The sequence below is a fragment of the Arvicola amphibius genome, chromosome 9, assembly GCF_903992535.2.
Source record: "Arvicola amphibius chromosome 9, mArvAmp1.2, whole genome shotgun sequence".
NCBI classification, from domain to species: Eukaryota; Metazoa; Chordata; class Mammalia; order Rodentia; family Cricetidae; genus Arvicola; species Arvicola amphibius.
The window spans coordinates 38510301-38537411 of record NC_052055.2 but is presented as its reverse complement, the minus strand read 5'-3'; the positions used below and the strand labels follow the sequence as shown (position 1 = coordinate 38537411).

Genomic DNA, 27111 nt, shown 5'->3' with positions numbered 1-27111 from the left:
TCCAGAGGATCTGATGCTCTGGCCTCCAAGGGCATCTGCACTTGTGCCCACATACCTCTCCCCCCATATACATAGTTAAAAATAATAAAAAAAATTGGCACCTCTATAGGGGAGGAGCACAGAGCTGACAGGGGTGACTGAAAATACGGTGTAGAGGAGTCATTGATGAAACCTGGCTTCCTGGTTAGTTTTTAAAATTGTGCATGTTTGGGCTGGCGAAATGGCTCAGAGGTTAAGAGCACTGACTGTTCTTCCAGAGGTCCCGAGTTCAATTCCCAGCAACCACATGGTGGCTCACAGCCATCTGTAATGAGATCTGGTGCCCTCTTCTGGCATGCAAGCATACATGGAAGGAATGTTGTATACATAATAAATAAATAAATCTTTTAAAAAAATTGTGCATGTTTGAGACTTTCCTTAAGGAATGAAAGAGGGCTAGGCGGTGGTGGCACTTGCCTTTAATCCAAGCACTCAGCAGGCAGAGGTAGGGGGATCTCTGTGAGTTTGCGGCTAGCATGGTCAACAGAGTGAGCTCCAGGACAGCCAGGGCTACACAGAGAAACCCTGTCTCAAAAAAAAAAAAAAAAAAAAAAAACCACACCAAAAAACTAAAAAACCAAAACAGCAAACAAACAAAGAGAGAGACAGACAGAGAGAGAAAAAGAAAAGGGAAAGACCCAAATCAATGCCCAGAAGCAGCCAGTAACTCACAAGGCGAGTCAAGACATCGACTTCTTCCTGGCTGCATCTACATTCAGTTCAATACAATCATGGGGACCAGCAAGATCCCCGGACACCAAGCAGAGGAGTGGAGCCTTGCCTGCTGAGCACCCAGCCTTAGCCGAGGGTGCCACTTCAGGGCTCCCTGCAGCACAGCTGGACCCTGAGACTGAGGGGCTAGCACAAGGCTACACTGGGGGACACCGCAGGACACCGACAAGGAACTCTTCACATCCGTCTCCACCTGTCATTCCTGGAGCCTTCTTGTGTGGCTGCACTCACTGGAGCATCCCAAGCCATATGTCACTCGAGGTCACAGACTGAAAGAGGGGCCGAGGTCTTCTGGCTTCAGTCCTAGGCTCTTTCCAAAGTGGACCCCAAGCCAGATGGCTGATTCTGAATCTCTGGTGCACTGTGGGGTGCCGAGCATCTGCATGGGTAATAACTTCCCACTAGAATTTGGAAGAGGCAGGGAGAGAGGAGGAAGGAAGAGGGAGAAAAGACACAGAGGGAGGGAGAGGGAGGGAGGGACGATCTGGGACCTAGTCCTCAGTGGCCAGTAGGCTTGGGGAACAATCAGATACTGTCTCTCTACTCCCCGCCTCCAGGCTGCCATGGCTTTCATCACTGACCTAACCCAGAGGGTAGAGTGCTGGGGCGAGTCAGAGGTCAGCCTTTGCATGCTGGGCTGGGCCAGTGGTTGGAGGGACTTTGGTCCCCTCTGAAGTGTACATCCCACCGCTGGCCTAGTCAGCTGACTGAAGGCAGTGGCCGAGCAGAAAGGGTTGCCAAAGTGGTGGGATCAGGACAGTTGCTCATTTAGCCAAACAGAATCTTTGTGGAATGCCAGCCATGTGCTTGCCGCTGTGCTAGGAGTTGGGGATGGAGGGTGATTGGTTAGGCTAGGCTTCAGGCTCTGGCAGCTTACAATATGGTAGAAGGTAGCAGAGAGAGAGGGCTGGTCAGTAAGCCGATAGATATGCCACCTGCACACTTCCTCGTATGAGCACACAGTGGCCCTGCTGGCCTCCTGAGTCATCTCATGTCACCCCCCAAAGGTATTGATGTGCAATTATCACAGGGGTCTCTGCCAGCTGCCCCCTCACTGGCATCTCCAGTGTCTCCTCAGAAACCATTTGAATAGAGCCGGTCATCTACTCCACCATGTTCATCTTGGAATTCGCTGATTTTCTCCCATCTCCCCTGCCACTCCCACTTGCTCTTACGAACTTGTCAGCAGCAGGCTTCACTGTCTCTTTCACTTGCTGTCCTCTTGGCTGCACTTGGCAAGTGCTCAATAAATATTTATAAAATGAAGTTAGGAATGAGTGAGTGGGTCCGACCCACCCTTGACTTCTTGACCTTCACGGTGACCCTTCCATGCTATGTAGGCCTTGTGCTGGGCACAGCAGCAGCTCAGGGGTACAGGGTCAGGCACAGCCTGGCATTCTAATGACCAGCCTCGCCATTGTGCATATACTGCAGACTCTCTGCTGTCAGCCCTGAGTCAGCTGGCTGACCCTGGTGATGCCTATTTGAGGTAGTACTGAAATTAGCCACCAGGTGGCAGCACTTCCTCGGGAAAAGGATGTGTGACAGTAAGTAGCTCTGGGGATTGAATCTCAAGCAGGTAACCACAGAGGTGCAATCTTGGTGGACCAAGGCCTAGAAAGGGGCTATAGCTTGCACATGGCCGCAAGCTTTAAGTGGCATGACCGAGATAGAAGAGAGGTCAGTACGTTTGGAGAGAATGGGGAACGGGGCCTGTACATGGGGGAATAAAGTGGAAGGCGGGGCCTGAGTGTGTCAGGGAACAATCTGAAATGAGTGGTTATCCTTGCTCTGGTTTAAACCCCAGGAGCCCAGCAGCCCTTGACGAAGGGCCTAGACGTCTCTAAGAGGTCTCTGCTGAGCACTGTGCATGCGGGGCTCACCCTGTGCTCTCATGAGACACCATTCCCAGCTGTCTGTCTCTCCTACCACATGGATTCTTTGAAGTCAGACATCCCAGCCTGCCTCTAGACATCTTATCCTCTTCTCTTCCTCTACTGGCACAGAGAACCTCCTGTAGACAGCTCCTCCTCCAGGAAGCCTGCCCTGGTTGGAGCACTCCTCTGGACCCACACAGCACCCTGCTCTACAGGGATGGGAAGGCCCCTGTTCAGGAGTGTTGGTGCCCTCAACAGCCCTGCCTGGTATTTAGACTCGGCATTCTGGGCCTCTGACATCTTTAGACAACACTCACAGATTATGCCAATGCATCCTACAGGATCCCTCTGCAGGTCCGAGAAGAGCCCAGGGATCTGAATTCAGGACACGTCCCGGATGAGCCACACACAGAAGCATAAGAACTGTACGGCCCACTGGAGGCATGGTCAGCTCCACCCTTTGAAAAGGTTGACTACACTGCTTTCCTGTGAAGCAATGTGAAGCCTCTGCTATCTATGTGGCAGAGCTTACTCACAAAACACATTCACATTTCACCCGCATTTATGGCTGTCTTGGGAGGACGGTCACTCTGCAGGCACCCAAGGCATGTAGGGAAATGGTGACTGCCTAAGGTTCCCAGTGAAATGAATGGTGGGGCTTGGACTTCTGCTGTTCATCTAGGGGCTGGAGAGGTGGATTTGATGCAAATTCTGGGCTGGAGGATGATGTTTCATTGAGCCCAGTTCAGTACCCAACATTGGCCTGTGACTCCAGCATTATGGAGGAGACTCAGGCCACTACTGCCATCCTGGTCACTTCTCCCTGAAGATGTCCAGCCTTCTGGACCTTCTGAGGCCACCCCAATCATCTCCTGGTCCCATAGAGAACCATGTCAGTTTCTACAAGCATTTTACACCCAGCCAGATGTGTGTCAGTGACTTGCCCCCAGTTCCCTGCTATCAAATGGCAGAGCCTGGGTATGAACTAGGGTTGTGTCAGGGAGAAGGGCTGAGGAAGCCCTGAGTTGGATCCCTGGCTCCACCTCAACTGGGCAAGCAGCGCTGAGGATGGAAGGCAGGAGGTTGGAACTTTCAGGCCATTCTCAAGGTAGTGAACTTGGGCTTCATGAGCTGTTATCTCAAAAACAAGCCACCAGCTTTGAAGCCAGAGCTTGGTGAACGGTGAAACCACATGCAATGAGGGGAAGGTGCCTCTCCGATCCCATTCCCCACTTGTACAGGGTAGCTGCCAGGACTTGTTCCGCTTCCATGGGGTGAAGATGAGCCAGGCTTCTGACAGTGATCCGAGCTGCAGAGTGTGGACACGGGAAGGTGGCTGCTGTGGTGGCATTCAGCACACCTGCTGAGACTCGGCTCGGGCCCCCTGTAAGCAATGGGAAGGCTTCCATAGGACAGGTGGATAGTTATCCCACACCATGGCAGGGGTCTCTGTGAACACCATGGCCAACAGAGCAGTATCAATCCAGGAGAGGCAAGATGGCAGCTTGGTTCAACATCTTGAATGACTCAGTGGCCGGTCGGTGTTGGTGCAAACTTTTGGGTCTGCCCCTGAGTTTATTTTTGGCATACATAAGCACAGCACAATTCGGTAAAGTTTCTGGGTGATAATTAACTCAGTCATTGCACATCAAAGATCGAGGCGTGACTCCACCGGAACTCTGTAAAGTACAAGTGGTATCTTCCGTAGAGATGCCTTCTATAGATTAAATGCGAAAACAAGCTGAAGATAAGGGTCCGGAGAGGTATCCAGTGTGGTCTCAGACATGCACATAGTGCAAAGGTCACCAAGCAATTAACCGCCTCCGTTCCCAGCCTTCTGGGCAGAAAACAGGTTGTACATCTCTCCCTTTGAAGAGACAGCCCTGCGTGTTTAACATTCCTGGTTCCTCTAGTGCTTGCCTGTGAGCACAAGGACTCCGTGCCTCGTCGATGTAGCTCCTTACAGCTGGATAAGGACACTGGCCCCACTCTGCTCAGATGAGGTGGGCACCAGCACTGTGGTCCTAGCAGGACCGTTCTCCTCCAGCGAACTTATTTGACATGATCTCCGGCAGCAGGCGTCGGTGGGCAGATGAGATTGGCCTCCCAAGCTGGGAAGCTTTGCTGCTGTTTGTTGAGCCTGAGGGACATGGGGGCTGTATCGTTATTAGGACTCCAGGGCCATCAGGACTAAGGAAGGAGGTTCGGTGTGAGGGATCTTTTGTCAAAACACCTCAGAAACGTTTACTGAACGCTAATGTTTGTGGGGAAACCGAGGTACATGCAGGAGAGACGAACCAAACTTGCCCTTTAAAAGCCCACTGAATTTACCTCTTGTGGCTCCGAGTTTAGTTCAAATGTTCAAAGGACCCCAAACAGTAGGGGTTTCAGGACCAAGGTCTGGTTCTTACACTAACTGTAAAGCATCTCTGAACAAAGTTACGGCCTCTCTCAGGGACTTAATTTCTTTCCGAGACTGAGATCTTGCGGGAACCTTCCAGTTCTGACGCTCTGTTGTAGGGGAATCACAGGCTTTCCTTCGGAAGTGGTACTGAAAATGTGAAAGCGAGGTTTGCACTTTACTGAACTTCGCCGTCCCCAGGATGCTTCCGTTGCCCTGGCAACCGCCGGGCCTAAGTGGTCCCCAGAGTGCCGCTAAGGAAGCCGGGAAGAGCCCTTCCCTCCCCAAGATGGTGGAGCGGCCTAGGGCGGGGTGCGCCAGCATGTTTAGACCTTTTCTTCCTTTCCCGTTTTTTCACATTAACAGCGAACTTCCACCAACACTTGTTCTTTTTCCTGGTTCAGGAAGGCTGGGAGCGGAGAGAAAGAGGTTGCCTGCAGGGATTGGGGCAAATACCCAAAGCGAGAGGCGGGACTTCCGCGTTGTACCGGAAGTGACGCGACAGTCGCGGTCGCTGCCAGGTGGAACGGCAGGTGGGTGCAGGTGCCGTCCTGGCCCAGGCCCGGCTGTGGGACCGACTCTCTCAGTGAGCGACCGAAGCGGCTCCCAAGGGTCTGGAGACCGTGGGGCGGACTCTGGAATCCGAGCCCTTCGCCCTGGCCTGGGGTCCTCCTCTGTACCAAGTAAGAATCACCTGCCCCCCTTCCAGCCTTAGGCTCCCTACCCCAGTCCAGAGGGGAGGACCAGAGGCCTGCTGTCCCGGATGAGGGAGGGGTGGGAGCTTGGGGCTGGCATCTGGGCACTTCAGTTCCCTGAAGCCCTGTGTTCTTTTCTCTCTCAAACCCAGTTTCCCATTCCCCTCCCGAGCTGGGCAGTTAGCCAGTCGGCTCCAACTCTCGGCACCATGTTTGCAGACTTAGACTATGACATCGAGGAGGATAAATTGTGAGTATTTTCTTCCTCAAGAGCCGGGAGCTGAGGACCCAGGTTCCTCTTGTCCTTGGGTGTCCTAGCCACACACTTTTACTTCTCAGGGTATGGAAGCAGAAATAGGTCTGGACATTCGAGTAGGTTCATCTGTATGTGAGTGTGTGTGTGTGTGTGTGTGTGTGTGTGTGTGTATGAGGTAGGCTAACGGATAATAATGATTCAGGCCATGTGCGCATGACCAAGCCACAGCACAGCAGGCAGAGTGGTCCTGCTGGGATGGTCTGGGAGGGTGTTCCAAAGGTGGCAGCAGAGCCAGCTTGCAAAGGCTGCATGGGAACATCACCGACCTTCCTCCCCAGCATAGAGGATCCGTAAGGTAGACTTTCAAAAATTAGATTTGGCTGATCCAGAGTGAGGAGTAGATCTCATGGCCTTGTGTGTTAGTCCTTTGTAAGGGGTGAGCAGCCCTTGGTTGTTAGTGATCGGTCTTCAGTAACCAAGCTGACACCTGAGCCTGTTCACCACGAGGCACACCGAAGCTCACTGATTGTGAATGCTGGCTGGTAACTAGCAGTAGAATTGGGACATGGCTGGAGGATGGTTGGATAACTTTATTCTATAGAAGGGGAAAAGGATGGGGCCTGGCTGAATTTATGTGTTTGTTTCCTTGGAGCTGCCCGCTCTGGCAAGGATTGGGGAGAGCCTTCCATGCCCTTTTCTTGTAAGGTCTCTGATCAGGGAGCCTCATTTTGTTTTGTGAGTGAAGGAACAGAAGCAGAGGAAATGCCTGACCTGAGTCCCATGGCAGACTGTGGCAGGTCTGGGCTCCGGCCCTTCCTCTGCGGGACTCTTGAGCATGTCTGGTGACAGTGCTCCTTCTGGCTGAGGCAGGCAGAGGCTACTTTGTGTTGCCTGCTCCTTCCAGTCACCCTTTCTCCAGAGTTCACCTTCGCTCGCTTCTATTTCCAGAGGAATCCCCACTGTGCCTGGGAAGGTCACCCTGCAGAAGGATGCTCAGAACCTGATTGGGATAAGCATCGGAGGAGGGGCCCAATACTGTCCCTGCCTCTATATTGTCCAGGTATGACGCGCACTTTGGAGGTGGGGGCAGGGTCCTGGGTGGAGCAAGTCGTCTCCTTTCTTGCATGTGACAGAAAGAGGTTCATTTCTCCACTCACAAGGGCTGGGAGATGGCTCAGTCAGGAGAGTGTGTGCCGCGCAGGCTGGAGTAGCGAAGTTCGATCTCAGGTGCCCGACTCAAGCACTGATGTGACAGTATGCTCTTGTCACCATAGTGCTGGGGAGATGGAGACAGGGGGATGCTGGGCTTCACTGCCCAGCCAGTTTAGACTAATAGGTGAGTTCCAGGCCACAGACAGCTATGAGTCAAAAAAAAAAAAAAAAAAAGTTGATGCTTGAAGAATGAAAGCAGAGTGGCAGACCAGCCCAGCACACAAACAGAGACAAAGGTCTGTCTGTCTCGTTTCTTTACAATTTTACGGTTGGTGTTTGCATTTTTATGTGTGTTTGATGTGTGTGTATATGAGTATGGGTGCCTTCATATATGGCAAACATACAGAGGTCAAAGGACAACCCTGTTAGTCAGTTTTCTACTGTGAGATCCCAAGCTTGAAATCGGGCCACCAGGTTAGCATAGTGAGCACTCGACCTGCGGAGGCATCTCCTTGGTCCTCCTTGTTTCTGAGCTCTGTTCTTTGCAAGACCGGCCACTGCGCTAATGGGCCTTCCATTTCCATCTGTTGTTCGCATGCAGCGGGTTCTGATCTGGCTATTGGGTAGACTCTTGGCCTTATACCATGTGTGTCCGACTGAAGTCGGAGCTGGCCAGTGTCTTAGCATGTAACAGACATTCAGTACCAGTCTCTAGTGAACCTGCTTGCCAACTGAAGTAGGAAGGCAACGAGATAATAATGTCCTTGCTGGACAGTCACGCTCGGCTACACAGTGAATGAGTTTGGGCTACTCGAGACCTAGTGTCAGCAAACAAACAAAGTAGCAGCCCGAGACTCACGTGTCTATCCCCAGATACCAGTGAGTTTCTTATCCACGCCGGGTCTCAGTTTTCTCATCTGGAAAATGAGGGTTTAAACTGTGTAACCCAGGTTTGGTTCCCAGCACCAATATCAGGCAGTTCACAACCACCTATAACTCAAGTTCCATGGGATCTGATGCCGTCTTCTGCCACCTCCAGCCCCTGCGTGCATATGGTGCACATATATTCACACACATACACATGAAAATTTTAAAATTAAATAAGTGTACTGGGCTTCATGAGACCCTGTTTCAAAAGAAACAAAACCAAGTACATGAATGAAGTAAAATATGTAAGCACAAATGTCTTTGAGTTCTTGTGAATATGCAGCAGAGCCCTTATGCGGCTTCACCAAGACACAGGTGCAGTGGTTCTCCGGCAGCTGTGCCTTTCCCAGCTGTTGCGCTGGTGTTAGGGGAGCGACTTCATGGTTTTGCTGAGGAAGCTGCCCTGGTGATCTGTCTACTGTGGTGACCAGTCAGTTACATTTCTGTGTCCTTGAAGGATTCAGACTGTCTCCTGGTGGGACACCCAGCAGAGTAGGCTTCAGGGAGGATCATCCGCTCTTACCTCTACCTTCAAGGGTGATTTGTCTCTGCCCCAGTAGACTGAGGGAGACCTTTCTCAGGTCCCTGCTGACCACGTGCCTGCTCAGCCTCAGGGCCACTCCCCCGGCCCATCTGTTCTGGACCTGAAGGGCGGGTTTGTTTGAACGAACTGCATCATAACATGAGGTTTGCTTTGTTCGTTTATAGCAAGTCGAGTGCACAGAGTACACTGAGGCCCGTGCCACCAGTGGTTCCCACCCTCCTCTCGCCCTCCCCTTCAGTTGCTGCTGCAGATACAGCTCTTCCTGCTTTGCTTGGTTTTATTACTGGTTTTAGTTGTGTGCATGTGTGCACGCATGCATGCACTTGAGTGTAGATGTCCATGCAGAACAGATGTCAGATCCCTCTGAAGCTAAGTTGCTTGATGTGAGGGCTGGGAACTGAACTTGGGTCTTTTGCAAGAATAGGCTGCACTCTTAATTGCTGAACCACCTCTCTAGCCCTCCTGGTTTTGTTGCTCGTTTTCTTGATTGATCCCTTGTTCTTGGTTCAGGAGATAAGAGTTCAGCTATCTTCTTTTTTCTTCAAGACAGGGTTTCTATGTAGCTTTAGGGCCTGTCCTAGAACTCACTCTTGTAGACCAGGCTGGCCTCGAACTCTCAGAGATCCATTTCCCTCTGCCTCCCGAGTGCTGGGACTAAAGGCGTGCGCCACCACCGTTTAGCTCTCTTCTAAAGCCACAAATCTCCCTCTTATCCCATCTTCCCATCACAGACACTGTCTTGATGCAATATTAGCACTACCTCAACGTACAGGAAACATTTTCCAAATCCCTGACCAGCTCTGGAGACCAAGAGGTTAGAGAAGGGACACAAACAAGCCCCACCCTTCTGAACGCTTGTGTTGAACTTTCTGATGAACTGGTGTCTTCCTTTCTTTTATTTGCTAATTTTTAATGTGTGTGAATACTTTGCCTGCATGTGTGTCTGTGTACCACATCTATGCCTGTTAACTGTGGAGGTCAGAAGAGGGCATTGAGTGCCCTGGAACTGGAGTTACAGACAGTTGTGAGCCACCATGTGGGTGCTGGGATTCAAACCCAGGTCCTCTGGAAGAGTGGCCAGTGTCCTTAACTGCTGAACCACCTCTTTAGTCTTGAATTGGTGACTTTTTTCTTTTTTCTTTTTTTGAGACAGGATCTCATGTAGCCTAGGCTGGCCTCTAATTTCCCCTGTAGCTGAAGCTGGCCTTGAGCCCACTGATCCTCCAGCTTCTAAGTCAAGTGCTCTACTTAGAGGCTTGTGCGGCCATGCTCAGCCTGCGCTTCTTTCTGAGCAGAGCCTCTCCTTTCTTTGGTATTTCCTGTTATTTGCCCCTGTGCAATCCTCTTGCTTTCCCAGACTTTCCACAGTCGTCTTCCCCCTCTTTGTTCAGACTGTCATCTGTCCTCATCTAACCCCTTGGGGACCTCTGCTCTTCATTCCCAGTCCCAGGGCCCCCTTTTTGGCTTCCGTCTCCATCGGGATGGAGCGTGTCCTCTGGCTTTTTGAGGACAGGCAGATGGGCAGTGTACATTCTAGAGACTTCCTTCAGTGTTGCTCCCTTAGTCCTCAGCGTTAGCTTGAGCTCAAGTTCAAGAGTAAAGGTCAAAGGGCTGTGCTGGCTCAGTGCTAGGGGACACACCTAGAGTCACTGAGTCCTGGCTCCATCCCCATCACTACAATTAATGCTAGGTTTGGGTAAGTTTCAATCAGAACTTTTGAAAAATGTTCATTTTTGCCGGAAGGTGGTGGCGCACGCCTTTAATCCCAGCACTCGGGAGGCAGAGGCATGCTGATCTCTGTGAGTTCGAGACCAGCCTGGTCTACAAGAGCTAGCTCCAGGACAGGCTCTAAAGCTGCAGAGAAACCCTGTCTCGAAAAACCAAAAAAAAAAAGTTCATTTTTTAGATTTATATATTTTATGTGTGTGAATGCTTTGCCTGCATGTATGTCTGTGCACCACATGCGTGCCTGGTGCTCATGGAGGTCAGAAGAGGGCATCAGATCCCCTGGAACTGGTTACAGACGGTTGTAAACCACAGTATAGGTGCTGGGAACTGAACTCAGGTCCTTTGCAAGTACAAGTGCTCTTAACCACCGAGTCATCTTCCCAGGGTTTCGCTAGTAGCCCTGACTGTCCTGGAACTTGCTTTGTAGACCAGGCTGGCCTTGAACTCACAGAGACCCATCTGCTCCTGCCTCCCTACTGTTGGGATTAAAGGCGTGCGCCATCATTGCCCAGTTAACATTCCCTAATTTTTATTTTTTTAAATAAATAAAGACTTTAAGGTTGGACTTGGTGACCCACACCTTTAATCTAGCAGTAGGGAAGCAGAAGCAGGCAGATTGTGAGTTCAGGGTTATGTAGAGAGACCCAGTATCAAAAATCCATTCATCAGTAAAGATTTTTAAAACCCACTTATTTGGTGGGGGGGCTCCTGTGTCATGTGCGGAGGCTGAAGTGCGGTTTGTGGGAGTTGCTTCTCCTTCCACCATGTAAGTCCTAGGGTTTGCACTCGCTCACCAGGCTTGGTAGCAAGCCCCTTTTTCTACTGAGCATCTCACTGGATTTAGTTAGAAGTTTGATGGTGTCACCCCATTATCCACTGCCACAAGCACTGTGTCCCATTTCTTATGGGGACCTTTACTTATGTGTGCTTATTCTTACCTGTCAAGCCTTTGCGGAACTGGTCATTCCTGCATCTGAGGTGTCAGGGTGACAGCTGCAGGCAGCAGGCGTTTGTGCTGTGCTGGGTCCTTGGAACGCGGATTGTGTGACCTCTCCAGTACATGAGGGTCTCCTATGTTGTTCTCTGATGGCATCCTGCCCTGTAAGGTCCTTACTGCCTCTCTTGTTCTCCAGTTGTCACAAATACACATACCACAAAATTTACTCTCTTAACCGTTCTTAGGTGGCATTAAAATATATTCGCAATGTGGTGCAGCCATCACCACTATCTAGTTCAGAGCTCTTCCTCTTTTAAAACTGGCTGGGGATGACCTCGCTGACTCCCTCTCCTCAGTCCCTACAGCTCCCATGTTCCTCGCTGTTTCTGTGGCTTTCACTATTCTAGGGACTCTTGTAAGAACAACTGGGGATTTACTTTGCCTAGGGTGATGTTAGAGTTCATTGTATTGCAGTTTCCTTTTAACTCAAAATAATTAAGTGTCTCTGTTCTTGCCATGGGTGCTTTCTTCAGACTGATGTGGGGTTTTTTTGTAGTCAATTACTTAGTTTATTTTAATAAGCCATCCCTCAGTCACCATGAAATTTTTCTCCCAAACCTGAAAGTCCATGTCTGAGTTTTTGGGCATGAACGGGAATCTGAAAACCTGTCCTAGCCAATCAACTAGAACACAAAACACGTGTTGACTCTCCTGGGATCTCTTTGTTCCCTCAGATTTTCCTTATGAGGCACAACATCTGAAAGAGCCTAGCAACTCACCTTTTTTCTTTTTTCTTTTTTCTTTTCTTTTTCTTCTTTTACTGAGCTATATATTTTCTCCCCTCCCCTCCCTTTCCTCTCCTCTCCCCTTCTATCCTCTCCCATGGTTCCCATGCTCCCAATTTACTCAGGAGATCTTGTCTTTTTCTACTTCCCATGTAGATTAGATCCATGTATGTCTCTTTTAGGGTCCTCACAGTTGTCTAGGTTCTCTAGGGTTGTGGTTTTAGGCTGGTTTTCTTTGCTTTATGTCTGAAAGCCACCTATGAGTGAGTACATATCATATTTGTCTTTCTGGGTCTGGTTTACCTCACTCAATATGATGTTTTCTAGATCCATCCATTTGCCTGCAAATTTCAAGATGTCATTTTTTTCTGCTGTGTAGTACTCCATTGTGTTTATGTACCACATTTTTCTTATCATTCATCGGTCGAGGGGCATTTACGTTGTTTCCAGGTTCTGTCTATGACAAATAATACTGCTGTGAACATAGTTGAGCATATGTCCTTGTGGCACGATTGAGCATCCTTTGGGCGTATATACCCAAAAGTGGTATTACTGGGTCTTGAGGAAGGTTGTTTCCTAATTTGCTGAGAAATCGCCATACTGACATCCAAAGGGGCTGTACCAGCTTGCACTCCCACCAGCAATGCTGAAGTGTTCCCTTTTCCCCACATCCTCTCCAGCATAAGTTGTCATCAGTGTTTTTGATCTTGGCATTCTTACAGGTGTAAGATGGAATCTCAGAGTTGTTTTGATTTGCATTTCTCTGATGGCTAAGGATGTTGAACATTTCCTTAAGTGTCTTTCAGCCATTTTAGATACCTCTATTGAGAGTTCTTTGTTTAGGTCTGTACTCCATTTTTTTTATTGGATTATGTGATCTTTTGGTGTCCAATTTCTTGAGTTCTTTGTATATTTTGGAGATCAGACCTCTATCTGATGTGGGGTGGATGAAGATCTTTTCCTATTCTGTAGGCTGTCATTTTGTCTTGTTGACCGTGTCCTTTGCTTTAAAGAAGCTTCTCAGTTTCAGGAGGTCCCATTTATTAATTCAGTGTCTGACCTTTGTCCTTTCAATATTCCTAGTTCGCTTGTCAATCACTGTCTGTTTTCTTGACCTCTTGTCCTCTCTGCCAGTGACACACTATTTGATGACTCTAACTTTGTAGGAAAATTTGAACTCAAATGTGAGTCTCCCAGCTTTCATATTCTTTCTCAAGATTATTTTGGCCTTCGAAATTCCTTGATCTCTGTAGGAATTTTAGGATTTAGGTTTTTAGAGTTTCTCCAGCTATAGAAGTGTCCCTGATATTGTCAGGGAGCTCACTGAGTCTGCAGATTGTGGTCACATCTTCTTGTCTACAAATGTGGACCCCATTGCTTTCACTACTGCGTCCAGAAACCCGAGGGGGCCAGCTAAGGGAGGGACAGGATTCTGTCTCTCATTGCAGGGAGCTTGTTGCTGAGCAGTCACATCAGATGCATCCAGAGAACAGGAGCGCGTGTGCACTGTGCTGGCTGCATTTCTCCTTTCCCTCCATTCAGGCTCCAGCCTATGGGACGGTGCCACCTGCACACACAGCCCCTTAGGTAGCCTCTCTGGAAACATCCTCACAGACACCAACCATGTGACAGCAAAGGTACACTTCTCAGTCCAGTCAAGTGGTCTGTCACATTCTTGTCAGCTTGACACTCACCTTAAACCACAGCACCCACTCTGGCCCCTGAAAGGTTCCTATTTGTCTTACAATGCCAACCGTGTCCAAATGTGTTAGCTATCTCTAGAGATCCCCATAGTCTTGTTTCTGTTTTTAACATGTATCTGTTTCGTATGTGTGTCTGTGTACATGTGCACATTTGCCATGGCACATGAGTGGAAGACAGGACAGATTGTAGGAGTTGGCTCTCCTTCTACCACTGGAACTGCCCACTGGGATAAGTTTACCACATCTGGGGTTTCTCTGGCCTGCATCTCCCAACTTTTCTAAATTTCCTCTGCAAACCAGGCTTAAGGACTGCATGGTCATGCTTGGTTCACGTGATCATCTCCATCACAGCAGTGCCCCCACTCTTTAGTGTCTATTTCTGTGTTGGATTTAATCATTGCCATGACAGTACCTTTCAGGAGGCTTAGAGAAAGGAAGTACCCATTTTGGTTTCGTCGTGTTTCATGGCAGGAGCAGAGCAGCTCGCCCCTGATGGCCTTAGAGTAGAGAGGGTACCTATGCCGGCAACCTTTCTCCTAATCCTCTCTTGCTAGCCAGGCATGTGGGGTGGTACCATCCACTTTCAGGGCAGGCTCCCCCACAGTTCATCCTCTCAGGAAACATCTTCACTGACATATTTAACAGGTGCTTCACAGTGTCCATCGGCTGAGGTGGTGAAGTCCAGCGTCACTAGGATCCCTCTGTCTGATTATGCCCGCTTTCTCTTGGCAGTGTTCCATGTCCCATTGTCTCACGGTTGCTGCTTGTGATACTTGTCATATGTTCTGACCGTTCATAAATGTCTACCTTCCTTACTTCATTTTTCCTGTAACATTGTAAAAACATTACAATGCATCCTTTGGACATGCCTTTTTCTTTTAGAAAATTCAGAAACTAAAGGTAACACAGGAGCCGGACATGGTGGCTCATATCTCTGTTATTATGAGGCTGAGGCAGGAAGTTTGCTAGGTCAAGGCCCACCTGGGCTACAGAGTAAGACCTAAGACCCTATCTCAAAAACAAGCTTAGAGGTACAGAACTACTGCTCGAGAGTGTTGGTATCTCTGTAGTTACTCTCCAGTCCAGTTTGTGCTCCTCCATCTGTGTGTGTGTGTGTGTGTGTGTGTGTGTGTGTGTGTATACCCTGTCTGTATGTGCCCCTGTGTCTGCCCGTGTTTGTGCCCTATAGACAGCTGTCTTCTTACTGTTACCACTAAACACTCATCTGACAGAAGGCCACCTCACAGCCAGTGAGCACAACTCCTGGTGAAGGGGTTAACTTGGGACAAGGACTCACAGGCATAGGGCCCTTGCTCAGAGCATCCCTGGCCTGTTCTTTGGAGACCAAAGTAGCTGTGGAATTGAGAAGTGCTTTTGGCTGCTGAGCAGCATTGTTGGGAAAGCCATGGAAGGCAGTGTGACACTAGGGAGCAGGTGCGAGGGCCGTGGGGCCCCTGTATTTCCTAGAGAGAAAGAATCTCACCTGTTGGGAGTCACAGTCTGTCTTCTCAAGAATGGGGAGTTTTCCTCTTGTCTTCCTGGCACTGCCTGAGGTAGAGAGAGGGCTGCCCAGGTTCCAGGTCCATCCCATTGTCCCCCACTTCCTACACATCCGCAGGTATTTGACAACACGCCTGCAGCCTTGGATGGCACGGTGGCGGCTGGTGATGAGATCACTGGGGTCAATGGCAAGTCAATCAAAGGAAAAACCAAAGTAGAGGTGGCGAAGATGATCCAGGAGGTGAAGGTAAGACCCCTGTGGGAACAGCTGGCCCCTGCGGGAGCAGCTGGACCACTGAGGGAGCAGCTGGAAGCTTGCTCCAGACAGAGTGTGAGGCAGAGGCTGTCAGGTCCCTGCTGAGCCACCCAGACTGCCAGGGGCCTAGCAGGCTTAGGGGTCACTGCCTACTTCTTTATAGCAATATGAGGGATATAGTTTGTTCTCCTGGGCCCCTTGGACTGCCAGTAAATGCTAAGAATTCTTGGGACTTATTCTGAGCCCCTCTAAGCTTCCAGAAGTGCAAAAACACTCAGACAAACTATGATGTCCCTGGTTGGAACTGCAGAGGCAGCTAGATGTCAACAGTGACCTCCCTGTGTCAGTGAATCCTAGTGACCACAGCTGGGCCATGTTTGCCCTAGAGTTCTGTTGTGGGGACTGCTTCCCAAATTCCCCAGGGACTTCAGGCTACAAAGAACCCTAAGCTCAGGCATCTCCAGGCCAGATATAGCCCACACCCTTCCCTCCTGCTAGTTCCGCACCCCGGATGTTCCACTGAGAGCCTTGCTTGAGCCAGTGTCCTTGTCACTCTCAAAACAAGCATGGCCATCTTGCTCTTCCCCCGCAGTTGAGCCACTGGAGACCCTTGGGAAAGCCGGTGAGCGAGCTGCAGGAAGAGTGCAGACCACGGATGATAGGCAGTCCCAGAGTCAAGGGTGGGCCCACTTACGTAGACTGGGGCAGTGCCTTCCCCTTCCTGTCACTATCCTCCAAGGCTCTCGGACCAGCTCCTACTATCCCTGCCTTAAAAAAATACTGTTTTATTGGATTAATTTATTTTATATGCATTTTGACTGCAAGTATGTATGTGCGTCACATTTGTGCTTTGTGCCCTTGGAAGTCAGAAGAGGGCGTCATATTCCCCGGCACTGGAGTTACAGATGGTTGTGAACCACCATGTGGGCGCTGAGAACTGAGCCATCTCTTCAGCCCCCACAGTCCCCTTCCACTCGACAAAAACCACCCTGGTCTCCCATCGTCCTATTCCTGAGTCACCCTGGTATTTAGTCCTCACAAAGGAGAGGATGATTTCGTAGCTCCTCTTACTGCCCTTCCAGGATCAGGCAGACCACAGAACTCAGGGCCACGTCAGTCCCAAGGGAGCCCTTCACACTCTGCCCCTTAACTGACTGTATTGTTCACTTGGTCAATGCTTTGTGTGTATGTTTCTAATCCAAGTTTGGTGCAACTAGATTCAGTCCCAGTCTCAAAGGCCTTAGGACTGCAAGGACTAGAGTGACAGTGGTGGCCTCCTGTGGTCAGAAACCCTCCCCGAGCAGCCACTAGAATATGGGACTAAGTGAATCTCCAGGTTACTCAACCTCTCCTGCTGGACTGGAGTCCCTGAGAAATCCTGCTTCTTCTTGTTGGTGTTCTAGTGCAGACGTGTAGAAAATAATCTCTGGGAGGGCCTGGAGCTGGCAGCCACTGTCCTAATTGTGTCTGTGCTGCTCTTGCAGGGGGAGGTGACCATCCATTACAACAAGCTGCAGGCGGACCCTAAGCAGGGCATGTCCCTGGACATTGGTAAGCCAGGCCAGAGCAGCCATGTGCCATGGGTTCTGGCTTTTTCTGTCCAAGCTGGCAGAATGGCTGGCAGTAGCCATTCCCAAGCCCCTGGCCCTGCATTCTCACTACCCTGTGTTTTACACCTCCAGCTGCCAGGCCTTGGCCTGTGTGTCATGGCCTCTCCTGTAGTGTACTTCTAGAAAGTCTAGGGTGCAAACTGGACCTTGTGGGTGGCTATTTGGCAGGTTGTCTGTGACTGGAAGGGCAGGACCTTGCTTCTGTAGAAGCCTTGAGACAGCAGTAGTTAGCTGCCATTTCCTGTGGATCAAGCACACGACAGTGTAAGGCACAAGAGACTTGGCAGTCTCTTGGCAGAGCCCCCAGATCAGCCTGTGATCACCACAGCCCACAGCCCGTTAGGACAGAGGCTAAGGGCAAATGAGCTCACCAGGTGTTTATCTAAGTAGAACTGTAGACCATGTCTGGCATCTAACTCAGAGATCCTCCTGCCTCTGCCTATCAAGTACTGGGATTAAAGGTGTGCGCCATCACGCCAGGTCTAACATTCTTGTTCTTGAGCCCTTCCAAGACCTTAGCTGGTTATATGCAGTGACCAGCCAGTGACACTTAATGGTGCCACTACTGTGATGTAATCAGCTTGAGAACCCACCTCCAGAGCCTTGCCTTGGCACAAGTCATCTCACATGCTGGCTGGAAGGGAGAAGGGACAAGGCCCCCTCTGTCTGGGCTGTCAGCCACTGCTTAGCATGGACAAGCTCCGTGCCCTCAGTGACACCGCTGGCAGATAGCAGGTCTCACTTTGTGCTGAGTACTCCGTGTTTACCTGTATGGCTCCTCCAAGATGGAGCTGAGTAGGACAGGTAGCCCAGGACACACACTGCTGAGAGCCGCTGCTTCCTGACCGCTCCTGCTTCCTGACCGCTCCAGACACCAAGCCCTGGGCCAGTTTTTTCCATCCACTGGCACAGCCTGCAGTTGTGATGGGGCTCAGGCCTAGATGGCCTGGTCAGCAGCACACTCATTGGCCCCTTCTCTCTTGCCCCAGTGTTGAAGAAAGTCAAGCACCGGCTAGTGGAGAACATGAGTTCGGGCACAGCTGATGCCCTGGGTCTGAGCCGTGCCATCCTGTGCAATGGTGAGTCCTCCTCCCGCCAGCCTAATGGTCAGCTGTCCATCAAGCTAATTTCCTTGCCTCAACATGGACAGTCAAGTCACACCTTTGTATCCCTGGGGTCCTCTTCTACTCTCCAAGAGCTACTATAACTGTCAGCTGTGGGCTTTTAGGACACTGCCTGGCGGTGGGGAGGGGACAGACTTGGGAGGACAGGTACTCGCTGCCAGCTTGGACGCCTGGCCAGGCTGAGTCCCACTCCACTGTCCACATGCTCCCTGCCCAGCCACACTTGTCCTGCTCCTGTGCTGTCCACCTCAGTCCTGCCCTTGACCAGGAGGTGGCACTGCCACCCTGTTACCACTTCCTTTGCTTGTGCTCAGAGAAGCCGTGTGCGGGCACTTTACACACAGGCAGACGCATGCACTGGATGTCTCCCCAGGAGGCCGATAGAACCCGTGCTCCTGCTCCTGCCATCGCCAGCCTATGCTTATAAATAGCAATGCTATGCGTGTACTCAGGGAGGATAAAAATACCCATGGAAACCGTGGGCTCAGCTGGGCACACGGGCTTTATTGGCTGGGAGAGTGGGGGTGGGGCCTGAGCGTGTTCCAAATGGGGTACAAAGTGGCGGCTGCTATTTTCAGCCCCGTGGTGCCTATAAATCCTTGTTACTGTAGTCACCATGCATTGAGATGGAATTAGAACTGGTTGTTGTTTCCCCAAACCTTGCAATTTCCCTGGCTGTAAATAAGATTTCTAAAATTGAAGCTGTCATGATGTCCCATGACCCAGCTAAAAACAACTGTGCCTGCTGGCCATGTGCGCGTGCCCCAGGGAGCTAGAACCTGGAGACTGCGGTGACCCATAGCCTCCTGAAGACTTCTAAGGTGTCCACCCTCCCTCGATTCTCCCACTCACAGCCCCCACACAGCCAGCTCTCCTGTCCAGAGAGAAGTCTCCGTGTGTGCCGTGTCCCTCCCCTCCTGCTCAAAAGCCTCTGCCTGAGCAAACACACTAAGGCCAGGGGAGCCTGGCTCTGCTTGCTTAGGCATGGCTCTATGACTCCAGGCAAGTTGCCTATCACTCAGCTTCCTCTGTAGAATAGGCTGAGTGGTCCCTGTCCACAGGTGCAGGTTGTAGAAGGGCCAGGGGCTGTCAGGGGGCGTTCAGTGTGCTGGCTCATAGCAGGGTGACTTTGTGTGGCTGCAGGTTCTCTCAGGCCTGGTCAGGGTTACCCCCTCTCATGCAAGGTGTATGTACTTCATCCCCACAGGTGGGGACAGATCAGATTTGGGAAGCCCGAGGAGGTCCATGCTCTCTGCACCCCCAAATCTATGTCTATAATGCTTTCCACCCTCTTGTCAGCCTCCTCCCATTTCCAGCCCCAGTCCCGGTGGAGCTGAGGTGGCTGTTGTTCCCTTACCCCCTGCCCCAACCTTTTCTGGTCACTGGCTACTGGCTGAGCTCTTCTGCTGGACCTGGAGTCCAAGGGCATGACCTGGGTCTTGGTTTTACCACAGTCACTCCCTGGACCTAATGTGGTATTATGTGACAAAACTTTTTTCTTTTTCTTAAAGATTTGTTTGTTATGTATACACTGTTCTGCCTCCATGTATGCCTGCAGGCCAGAAGAGGGCGCCAGATCTCATTACAGATTGTTGTGAGCCACCTTGTGGTTGCTGGGAATTGAACTTGGGACGTCTGGAAGAGCAGTCAGTGCTCTTAAGCGCTGAGCCATCTCTCCAGTCCACCTCGTTTTTTTTCTTATTAAGGAAAACATTTAATTGGGGCTGGCTTACAGTTTCAGAGCTTTAGTCCATCATTATCATGGTGGGACATAGAGTGCAGGCAGACATGGTGATGGAGAAGAAGCTAAGAGTCCTGCTTTTTTTTTTAATTTTTTATTGATTCTTTGGGAGTTTCACATCATATACCTCAATTCTGCTCACCCCATATCTTCCTTTCACACCTGCTGCGCCCCCCACAAAAGAAAACAAAACAAAGCAAGCAAACAAACAAAAGCCAAAACAAAAAAAAAAAACTCAAAACAACAACAAAATGATCTCTTTGCTTCTCCTCCTTTCCTGGTGGCATTGGGGGCTTTGGTGTGGCCTATAGTATGCCCCTTTGTTCTGTCAGCTTTACTGGCAAGTGTTCATTGCAGTAAGTCACTGGCCTGGCTCAAGGCCTCTGGTTTCTGGCACACCATCATCATTGGAGCCTCACCAGAACTTCTCTGGGATAGCCTGTGGCCACCGCAGTCTTGGAGATCCTGTGGGTATTGTTCCACAGGACCAATTCTTTCATGAGCTCTAGAAGGTCCTAGATCAGGTCGGTGCTAGCGTGGGCCAACCCAAGGCCTGGCTGTGGGCCTGGGTGGTAGCCAAACTGGTGACGAAACTTTACTTGAGGAGCTGCAATGCGCATGTCTACTTACTCCAGATAGGGAGCCCACGGCAGATCAGATACAGCTATCACCCAAGTCCACCTTGGTGAATCTCTGAGAGGCCCCTACAAGAACAGAAGTGACTCAGAGACAACTCCATCACCAGGTCCATCCCAGCATGAGTGACAGCCCACAAAGCTGGGACCCTGGAGCGCACTGCACAGCCTGCAGGCAGCTCGACAGGTCGGAGAGGGTCCTTTCCGGGTGCCTCAGTTGGTCCAAGCCTCTTCAGGGAGCTTGTCTGGTCTCAGCTTAGCTCAGTCTGAGAGGGACTCTGGGCTTTTATTGTGTACTCTGGCAGCAAGGGGTCAAGTGAATTTGGTAAGCTGGAGAGATAAGTGGGTACTTAGTTTATGTCTGTTTGGCTTTTGGCTGTGATCAGCAAATTCTAATGTAAGACCTTCCTCCAAGCCCTCCCGAATCTCTTTCCCCGTACTCCAGCCAGTCCTGTGCAGTCGTCTCAGCCTCCCAGGCCATGACCAAAAGGCCTTTCTCCTCTCTAACTGCTGTGTGGGGAGCCTGGCTGCTGGCCCAGGATTTGCTTTATGGGCCTATGGGAAGCTACCCTTGAGTCTGGACTCACCCTCATACACTCATGATTTAGGCCTATATTGAAAAGGCCATCAGCCCCTGGATTGGCCCAGCCGGTAGTAGGTGGAGGGAGGCTGCTGACATGGGTCCTGAGCCAGCCCTGCCTGACTCTTGCCTCTCGATGTTTTCTGGGGAGTTGCTGAATAAGGCCTGGGGCCCAGACTCTACCCTAGACCTTCTGTTTTTGGCAGAGGCTCAGGGGGCTACCCTTCCTCTCCAGAGTGGGCTGGGCTGGGTTGTTACCCTCCCTGTTCTTGACCTCCACAGACGGGCTGGTAAAGCGGCTGGAGGAGCTGGAGCGCACCGCTGAGCTGTACAAAGGTAGGTAGCCACCAAGTGCCTGCTGCTGTTCTGCCCTGGGGACCCTGTCCTAGAGAGTGGGAGTGGCGTCCTTCCAAATTCCTACACGCCTAGAGTGATCCCCTAGGAGACTGTCATACATAATCCCAGCTGCCTGTCACATGGGATCTGCATAGAGGGCCAACTCAGCCTTCATCCCCAGGCCTTGGGGAAAAGCCTGGGGACCTCATGCCCAGTGAAGACCTCAGGTGGAATGTGAGGCTGGGGGGCCAATGTGATCCCTGATTTCTGTCTCCATCTTCTGTCACTTGTGTCTCTTCCCACAGGGATGACGGAACACACCAAGAATCTCCTACGCGCCTTTTATGAGCTGTCACAGACACATCGGGGTAATGGCATCCCCAGACATGCCATGTGACCCTGCAAACCCCTGTCCCTCAGGGCTCAGTAACACCAAACAGTGAGGTGTGGCTAGGTTCCTCTCTGGGGCCCTTTTCATCCCTATGCCAAGGCCAACACCCAGCTCTGACCTCCAGCCTCACACTGGGTGGCAATGACCATGGAGCATCTGGTCCAGCTGGCCTTTGGAGGATGCCACGCACCTTGCTGCTACTTACAGTGCCGGCAGCGTCTCTTCGTGTGGTCTCTTCAGTTCCTTGTGGTCAGGAAAGACACAACCCCATTTACTGGCGAGGAAATGAAGCCCAGACAGGAAGTGTGCCCAGGGCTCAAGGTTGGAGAGCTGGCATTTGAACCCAGGGGTCCAGATTCTCAGCCTGGCACTCTACTCTCGCCTGGCATGACCACCGTAGATTTTCACTTAGCCTTTTCTTTTGTCTGGTCGGTTGGGGGGACAAAAGCTAGCTCCCCAAAGAGCCTAAACTCAGAATGAGGATGCAGCTCCTGGGGAGTATGGTCCAGGCCTCTTGAAGATGTACCTCCTTCGAATGTAGACCCTTTGAGCAGACCTGGGCTTTCTGTTCATCATGCCCCTGTCCTGCTGCCCAGCAAGCCCCTGGCTTCTCCATTAGGGGGTCAAGTGGGGGCTTCAAGGCAAACTTGTCATGCAGCCTTTGGGGACGTGTTCTCTGTGATTGGGGTGCGGGAGCCGCAGCCAGCAGCAAGTGAGGCATTCGTGAAGTTTGCTGATGCACACCGCAGCATTGAGAAGTTTGGCATTCGGCTTCTGAAAACCATCAAACCGGTGGGTCCCTCAGAGTGCAGCATGCCCCACTGGCCAGAGCAGGAGGGACAGCTTAGCACAGGAGGGGTTCTGGGCTGGAGTCAGGTGCTGGATGCAGACACTAGCATGGTCACCTCTGTGGCCAGCCAGCCATCAGTTACTGTGCCTTCCTGCATTCCTGTTGACCTCAAGACTGCTGGGTCACAATGTGCCCTTGGCCTGACATAGTCTTCTACCCTTGACATATCTGTGCCATTTGTCACCCAACCTTTTAGATGCTGACGGACCTGAACACGTACCTCAATAAAGCCATCCCTGATACGCGCCTCACCATCAAAAAATACCTGGATGTGAAGTTCGAGTACCTGGTGAGTGTCTGCAGTGTCTGGATGTGAAATTCGAGTCCCTGGTGAGGGTCTGCAGTGTCTGTTTGTGAAGTTCGAGTCCCTGGTGAGGGTCTGCAGTGTCTGTTTGTGAAGTTTGAGTCCCTGGTGAGGGTCTACAGTGTCTGGCCAGCCGTAGTGCACCCACCCTGGAGACCAGCTCTGAGGCCAGTAGCTGTGCCCTGGCAGGCAGAATGGGGTCAGATCTCTGTTGAGACAGGGGTTTGGGATTGAAGGCCTGACACATCAGAAGCAGCCTAGATTCTGCATTTCCACACCAGGGGAGCTTGGAGCTACCTGGAACCTAGGAGCAGGAAAGCTCTCATCCTCTGTCATTTCTGCCCCTTGAGACTCCCTGAGCTCCTTAGCAGTGGCTCAGACTAGATCTGGGACACTTCAAGGACATTCAGAGTCCTAAATGATAATCAGATTGCCAAAGAAGCCAAGATAATGAGCTGTTAAGTATTCAGGCTTTTGCTAGGGCACTTCTCAGAGCCTTGACTAGGCCTGTGCACAGCATGCCTTCAAGAAGCTCCTAAGCTGCTTTGCTCCACCAGCACCACCACACAGTACCTATTGGTTTTGGTTTTGGATCTTTGCTCTTCTGGAGATAGAGCCCTTATGCATGCGAGGCAAATACTGTACCGCTGAGCCTCACCCTCCAATCCCCAGAGCTGCTTTTGGATTTCTCAAGCCTTCAGGCCTGCACCCCAAGGGGAGTTCTGCATCCCTCTGCCACCCCTTTCCTGGGCCTCTGTCCGTATCTGCTGCCAGCCTTTCCCAGGTGGTCCAGAGCTAGGTGACCTGTGTGGCTGCAGTTCTCTTGGTGTGTCCAGGTTCCCAGGGGACCTGAGGGCATAGGGAGGCATGGTAGTCCCGTGGAGCTGGAATCATGAGGATGGGAGTCCAGGAAGCTTGGCCACTGACTTCCTGGCCTTACCCATTCCATCCCATACAGTCCTACTGTCTAAAGGTGAAGGAGATGGACGATGAGGAATACAGCTGCATTGTGAGTACCGAAGGGGCCCAGGCTGGTATCGGGAGGGCTTGGGGTACCCACACTACCCCTTCAGAGGGCTCTAGGTCTGCCAGAGTATTGAGTGTGTCAGGCATCCTGGGGTCTTAGTTCCTAGAGTTTGGGGCTGTCAGCCCATTCTACCAGCTCCTCTGGCTTGGAGTACCAGCTAGTTTGTCATGAAGTGACTGACTCCCCAGTGCTCTCTAGGCCAGGTACCCCAAGGTTGTAAGGCTCCTGTAGAAAAAAGCTTACTGATTTCACTTCTGAGCTATGCTTTGGTTTCTAAAAATAGTTGGTGTTTTTTGTTTTTATATACCTGAGTGTTTTACACGTGTGTGTGTGTGTGTGTGTGTGTGTGTGTGTGTGTGTATCCATTTGCTTTTTTTTGTTTTGTTTTGTTTTTTGTTTGCTTTTTTGGCGGGGGGGGGGAGGTGTTTCGAGACAGGTTTCTCTGTAGCTTTGGACCCTTTCCTGGCACTAGCTCGTGTAGACCAAGCCAACCTCGAACTCACAGAGATCCACCTGCCTGGATTTCTGCCTCCCTAGTGCTGGGATTAAAGGTGTGTGTCCATTTGCATGGCTGGCATCTGTGGAGGTCAGAAATGACAGAGAGTCATGGATGCTGGGAACTGAGCTCAGCCTCTGAGAACAGCAAGGACTCTTAACCACTGAGCCACTCTCCAGCCCCTGGTGGTTTTTCGTTGTTTTTGTTTCTAGTTTGTGACTTGTTTGCAGTCAGGGTCCATCTTTTGACAAATATTTATTTCATGTGAGCTGTGTTTGTGTTTCTGTGGTTGATATTTCTGTTTTGAGCTTCTGTCTGTCACTGGCGTCTGAAGGGCCACTGTGGTACAGTCATGAGCTGGACCAGCCCTGCAGCCTTCCAGCCCCATCTGTCCCTGGGAGGCCCAGGCCCACCCAGGAGGGCTGACAGGCTGGCCTGCGCAGGCCCTAGGAGAGCCCCTGTACCGAGTGAGCACGGGCAACTACGAGTACCGCCTGGTCCTGCGCTGCCGCCAGGAGGCTCGAGCCCGGTTCTCCCAGATGCGCAAGGATGTGCTGGAGAAGATGGAGCTGCTGGACCAGAAGCATGGTGAGGGGCACTAGAGGCCTGTGCACTACCCATTAGTCCTTCCTGGCTCTTAGCCCCAGGATGGGTGCCATTCTCTCCCTGGATCAGAGATGAGGCTAGAGAGGGTAGTCCCCCTAGGCCCCAGGACCAGGTCCTGGTAGGAGTCCACCCAGAACCTGGCTGGGTTGAGGCCAGGGCTTGGGTCCGTGACCCACTCACTCAGGCAGCCTTCTCTGTTTCCTGAGCTAAGAGTTTGTAGGACTAGGTAGATGGCCAACTAGGCAGGGCCAGGAAGCCTTTGGCTATGCCCCTTTCCACCTGTCCTAAGACCAGGGGCCCCAGGAAGTGTCCCAGCAGGAAGGACAGGCCAGCTCTAGATGTTCCCTTAGGAGGCAGCCATAGACACTGGGCCTGTCTGCTCACCTTCTGCCCCAGTCCAGGACATCGTGTTCCAGCTGCAGCGCTTCGTATCCACCATGTCCAAGTACTACAACGATTGCTATGCAGTGCTGCGGGACGCCGACGTCTTCCCCATTGAGGTGGACCTGGCACACACCACTCTAGCCTATGGCCCTGCCCAGGGCGGCTTCACTGATGGAGAGGATGAGGACGAGGATGAGGAGGATGGGGCAGCTAGGGAAGTGTCCAAGGATGCACGTGGGGCCACTGGGCCCATGGACAAGGGCGGAAGCTGGTGTGACTCCTGAGTGCCCCCTCAAGTGAACCTGGGGGGCAGGGCATTGGGAGGACCGCAGCGGGAGCGGGGCGGGGCCACTGTAGGACAGCGAAGGCGTGTAGTGGCGCATAAAAGCCTGCTGGCTCGGGGCGCCTGCCTCCCTGCTCCTCTGTCCTCGCACAGTGAACCCAGGCTGCAGCCTGGGACCTGGACTCTGGCCCCCATCCTTCTTTCCCACCTCCCAACCGGAGGGAGAGCTGGGCCTTGGACAGAAAAGAGGAGGGGCTGGAGCAGGCAGAGCGCAGGACCTGTCCCTGTGAGTACCTCGGTGGTGCCAAGCCTGCAGGGAACAGGAACTGGGTGGACATCCGAGGCTGGGGCCAGCATACAAAGCCGGCCCCTTGAGTCCACATGCACACCTTGGCAGCCTATATTTATTTGTTCCTGACTTAGCCTCAAGGACTGAATGCTGGGCCTGTATTGAATAAACAGAAACCCAGACAGAATGGACGGGCTTCTTGCAATGGCTCAGACCCTCTGCAACCAGATCTCAGCTGCCTTCTGGTCATGAGGGAGCATGGGACACAGGCTTAGGCAGTTCTCTCTGTGTCCATCACTCATCCTCTCGCAGCACCTGCAGGAGCAGCTTTCTTGCTCCCGTAGCATCGGATTGAGAGGCTCAGGACTGTACATGAGAACAGTGGGACCTGAGCTCGAGTCTGCAGGGACCCAAAGCCTTGACTGTCACCTGCTCCCCTCTTCCAGCATCATTGAGCACTCTCCCTTCAGCCCTCCGTGTTGCTGGTTGTGAAGTAAACCTTTGTTAGACACTGCTCAGGGAAGACTACTCCAGGAGTGCCTGCTGAGCTCAGGGCGCAGGGGGCGCTAGGGAGATGCCGCCGCCCTTAGGCAGTAGTCTGCCTGGCTGCTCTGCCTGGCTGGGTGTGGTGCACACCTACAACTCGTTTACTCTGCAATGCCCATTAGGACAGCGGATGTGGCCGTCTTGAGAACAGAACAGGCAAGGAAGGTGCAAGGTGGCGAGGTCCAAAATGGAAAAGCACCTTTGCTTGTGGCTTTGAGCTCTGCAGTCCTGCAGAAACCAGGTAGGATTCTCAGGCAGGTGCTGGAGGTTGGGGGAGATGGCCTGTCACCGTCCACCCACATAGGGCCCAGCAGCTGTCTGGCCACACTGCATCTCTCAAGAGACATCAGTTGATGGTCAAGGGCACAGATCAAAGC

The 27111-nt window shown here is 51.6% G+C and overlaps 1 protein-coding gene across 1 annotated transcript; it reads left to right on the top strand.

Annotated features, from left to right (window-relative positions):
* Window positions 1-5553: 5553 nt before the first annotated feature.
* Pick1 (protein interacting with PRKCA 1) lies at window positions 5554-26375 on the top strand. Its single transcript, XM_038343995.1, has 13 exons — window positions 5554-5732; window positions 5897-5994; window positions 6949-7060; window positions 15395-15523; window positions 17017-17083; window positions 18132-18221; window positions 21505-21558; window positions 21864-21926; window positions 22608-22741; window positions 22996-23088; window positions 24062-24112; window positions 25070-25214; window positions 25629-26375. The coding sequence occupies exons 2-13, from the start codon at window positions 5954-5956 to the stop codon at window positions 25898-25900; spliced, it is 1251 nt and encodes a 416-aa protein (XP_038199923.1). The 5' UTR covers window positions 5554-5732; window positions 5897-5953; the 3' UTR covers window positions 25901-26375.
* Window positions 26376-27111: the final 736 nt, after the last annotated feature.

What these genes read in the sequence shown, in the direction of transcription:
- Pick1 (XM_038343995.1), top strand. Translation starts at nt 5,954, where the DNA reads ATGTTTGCAGACTTAGACTATGACATCGAGGAGGATAAATT. An exon ending in GACATCGAGGAGGATAAATT is followed by an intron (nt 5,995 to 6,948) that starts GTGAGTATTTTC and finishes TTCTATTTCCAG; the next exon opens with AGGAATCCCCACTGTGCCTG. An exon ending in GCTGCTGGACCAGAAGCATG is followed by an intron (nt 25,215 to 25,628) that starts GTGAGGGGCACT and finishes CTTCTGCCCCAG; the next exon opens with TCCAGGACATCGTGTTCCAG.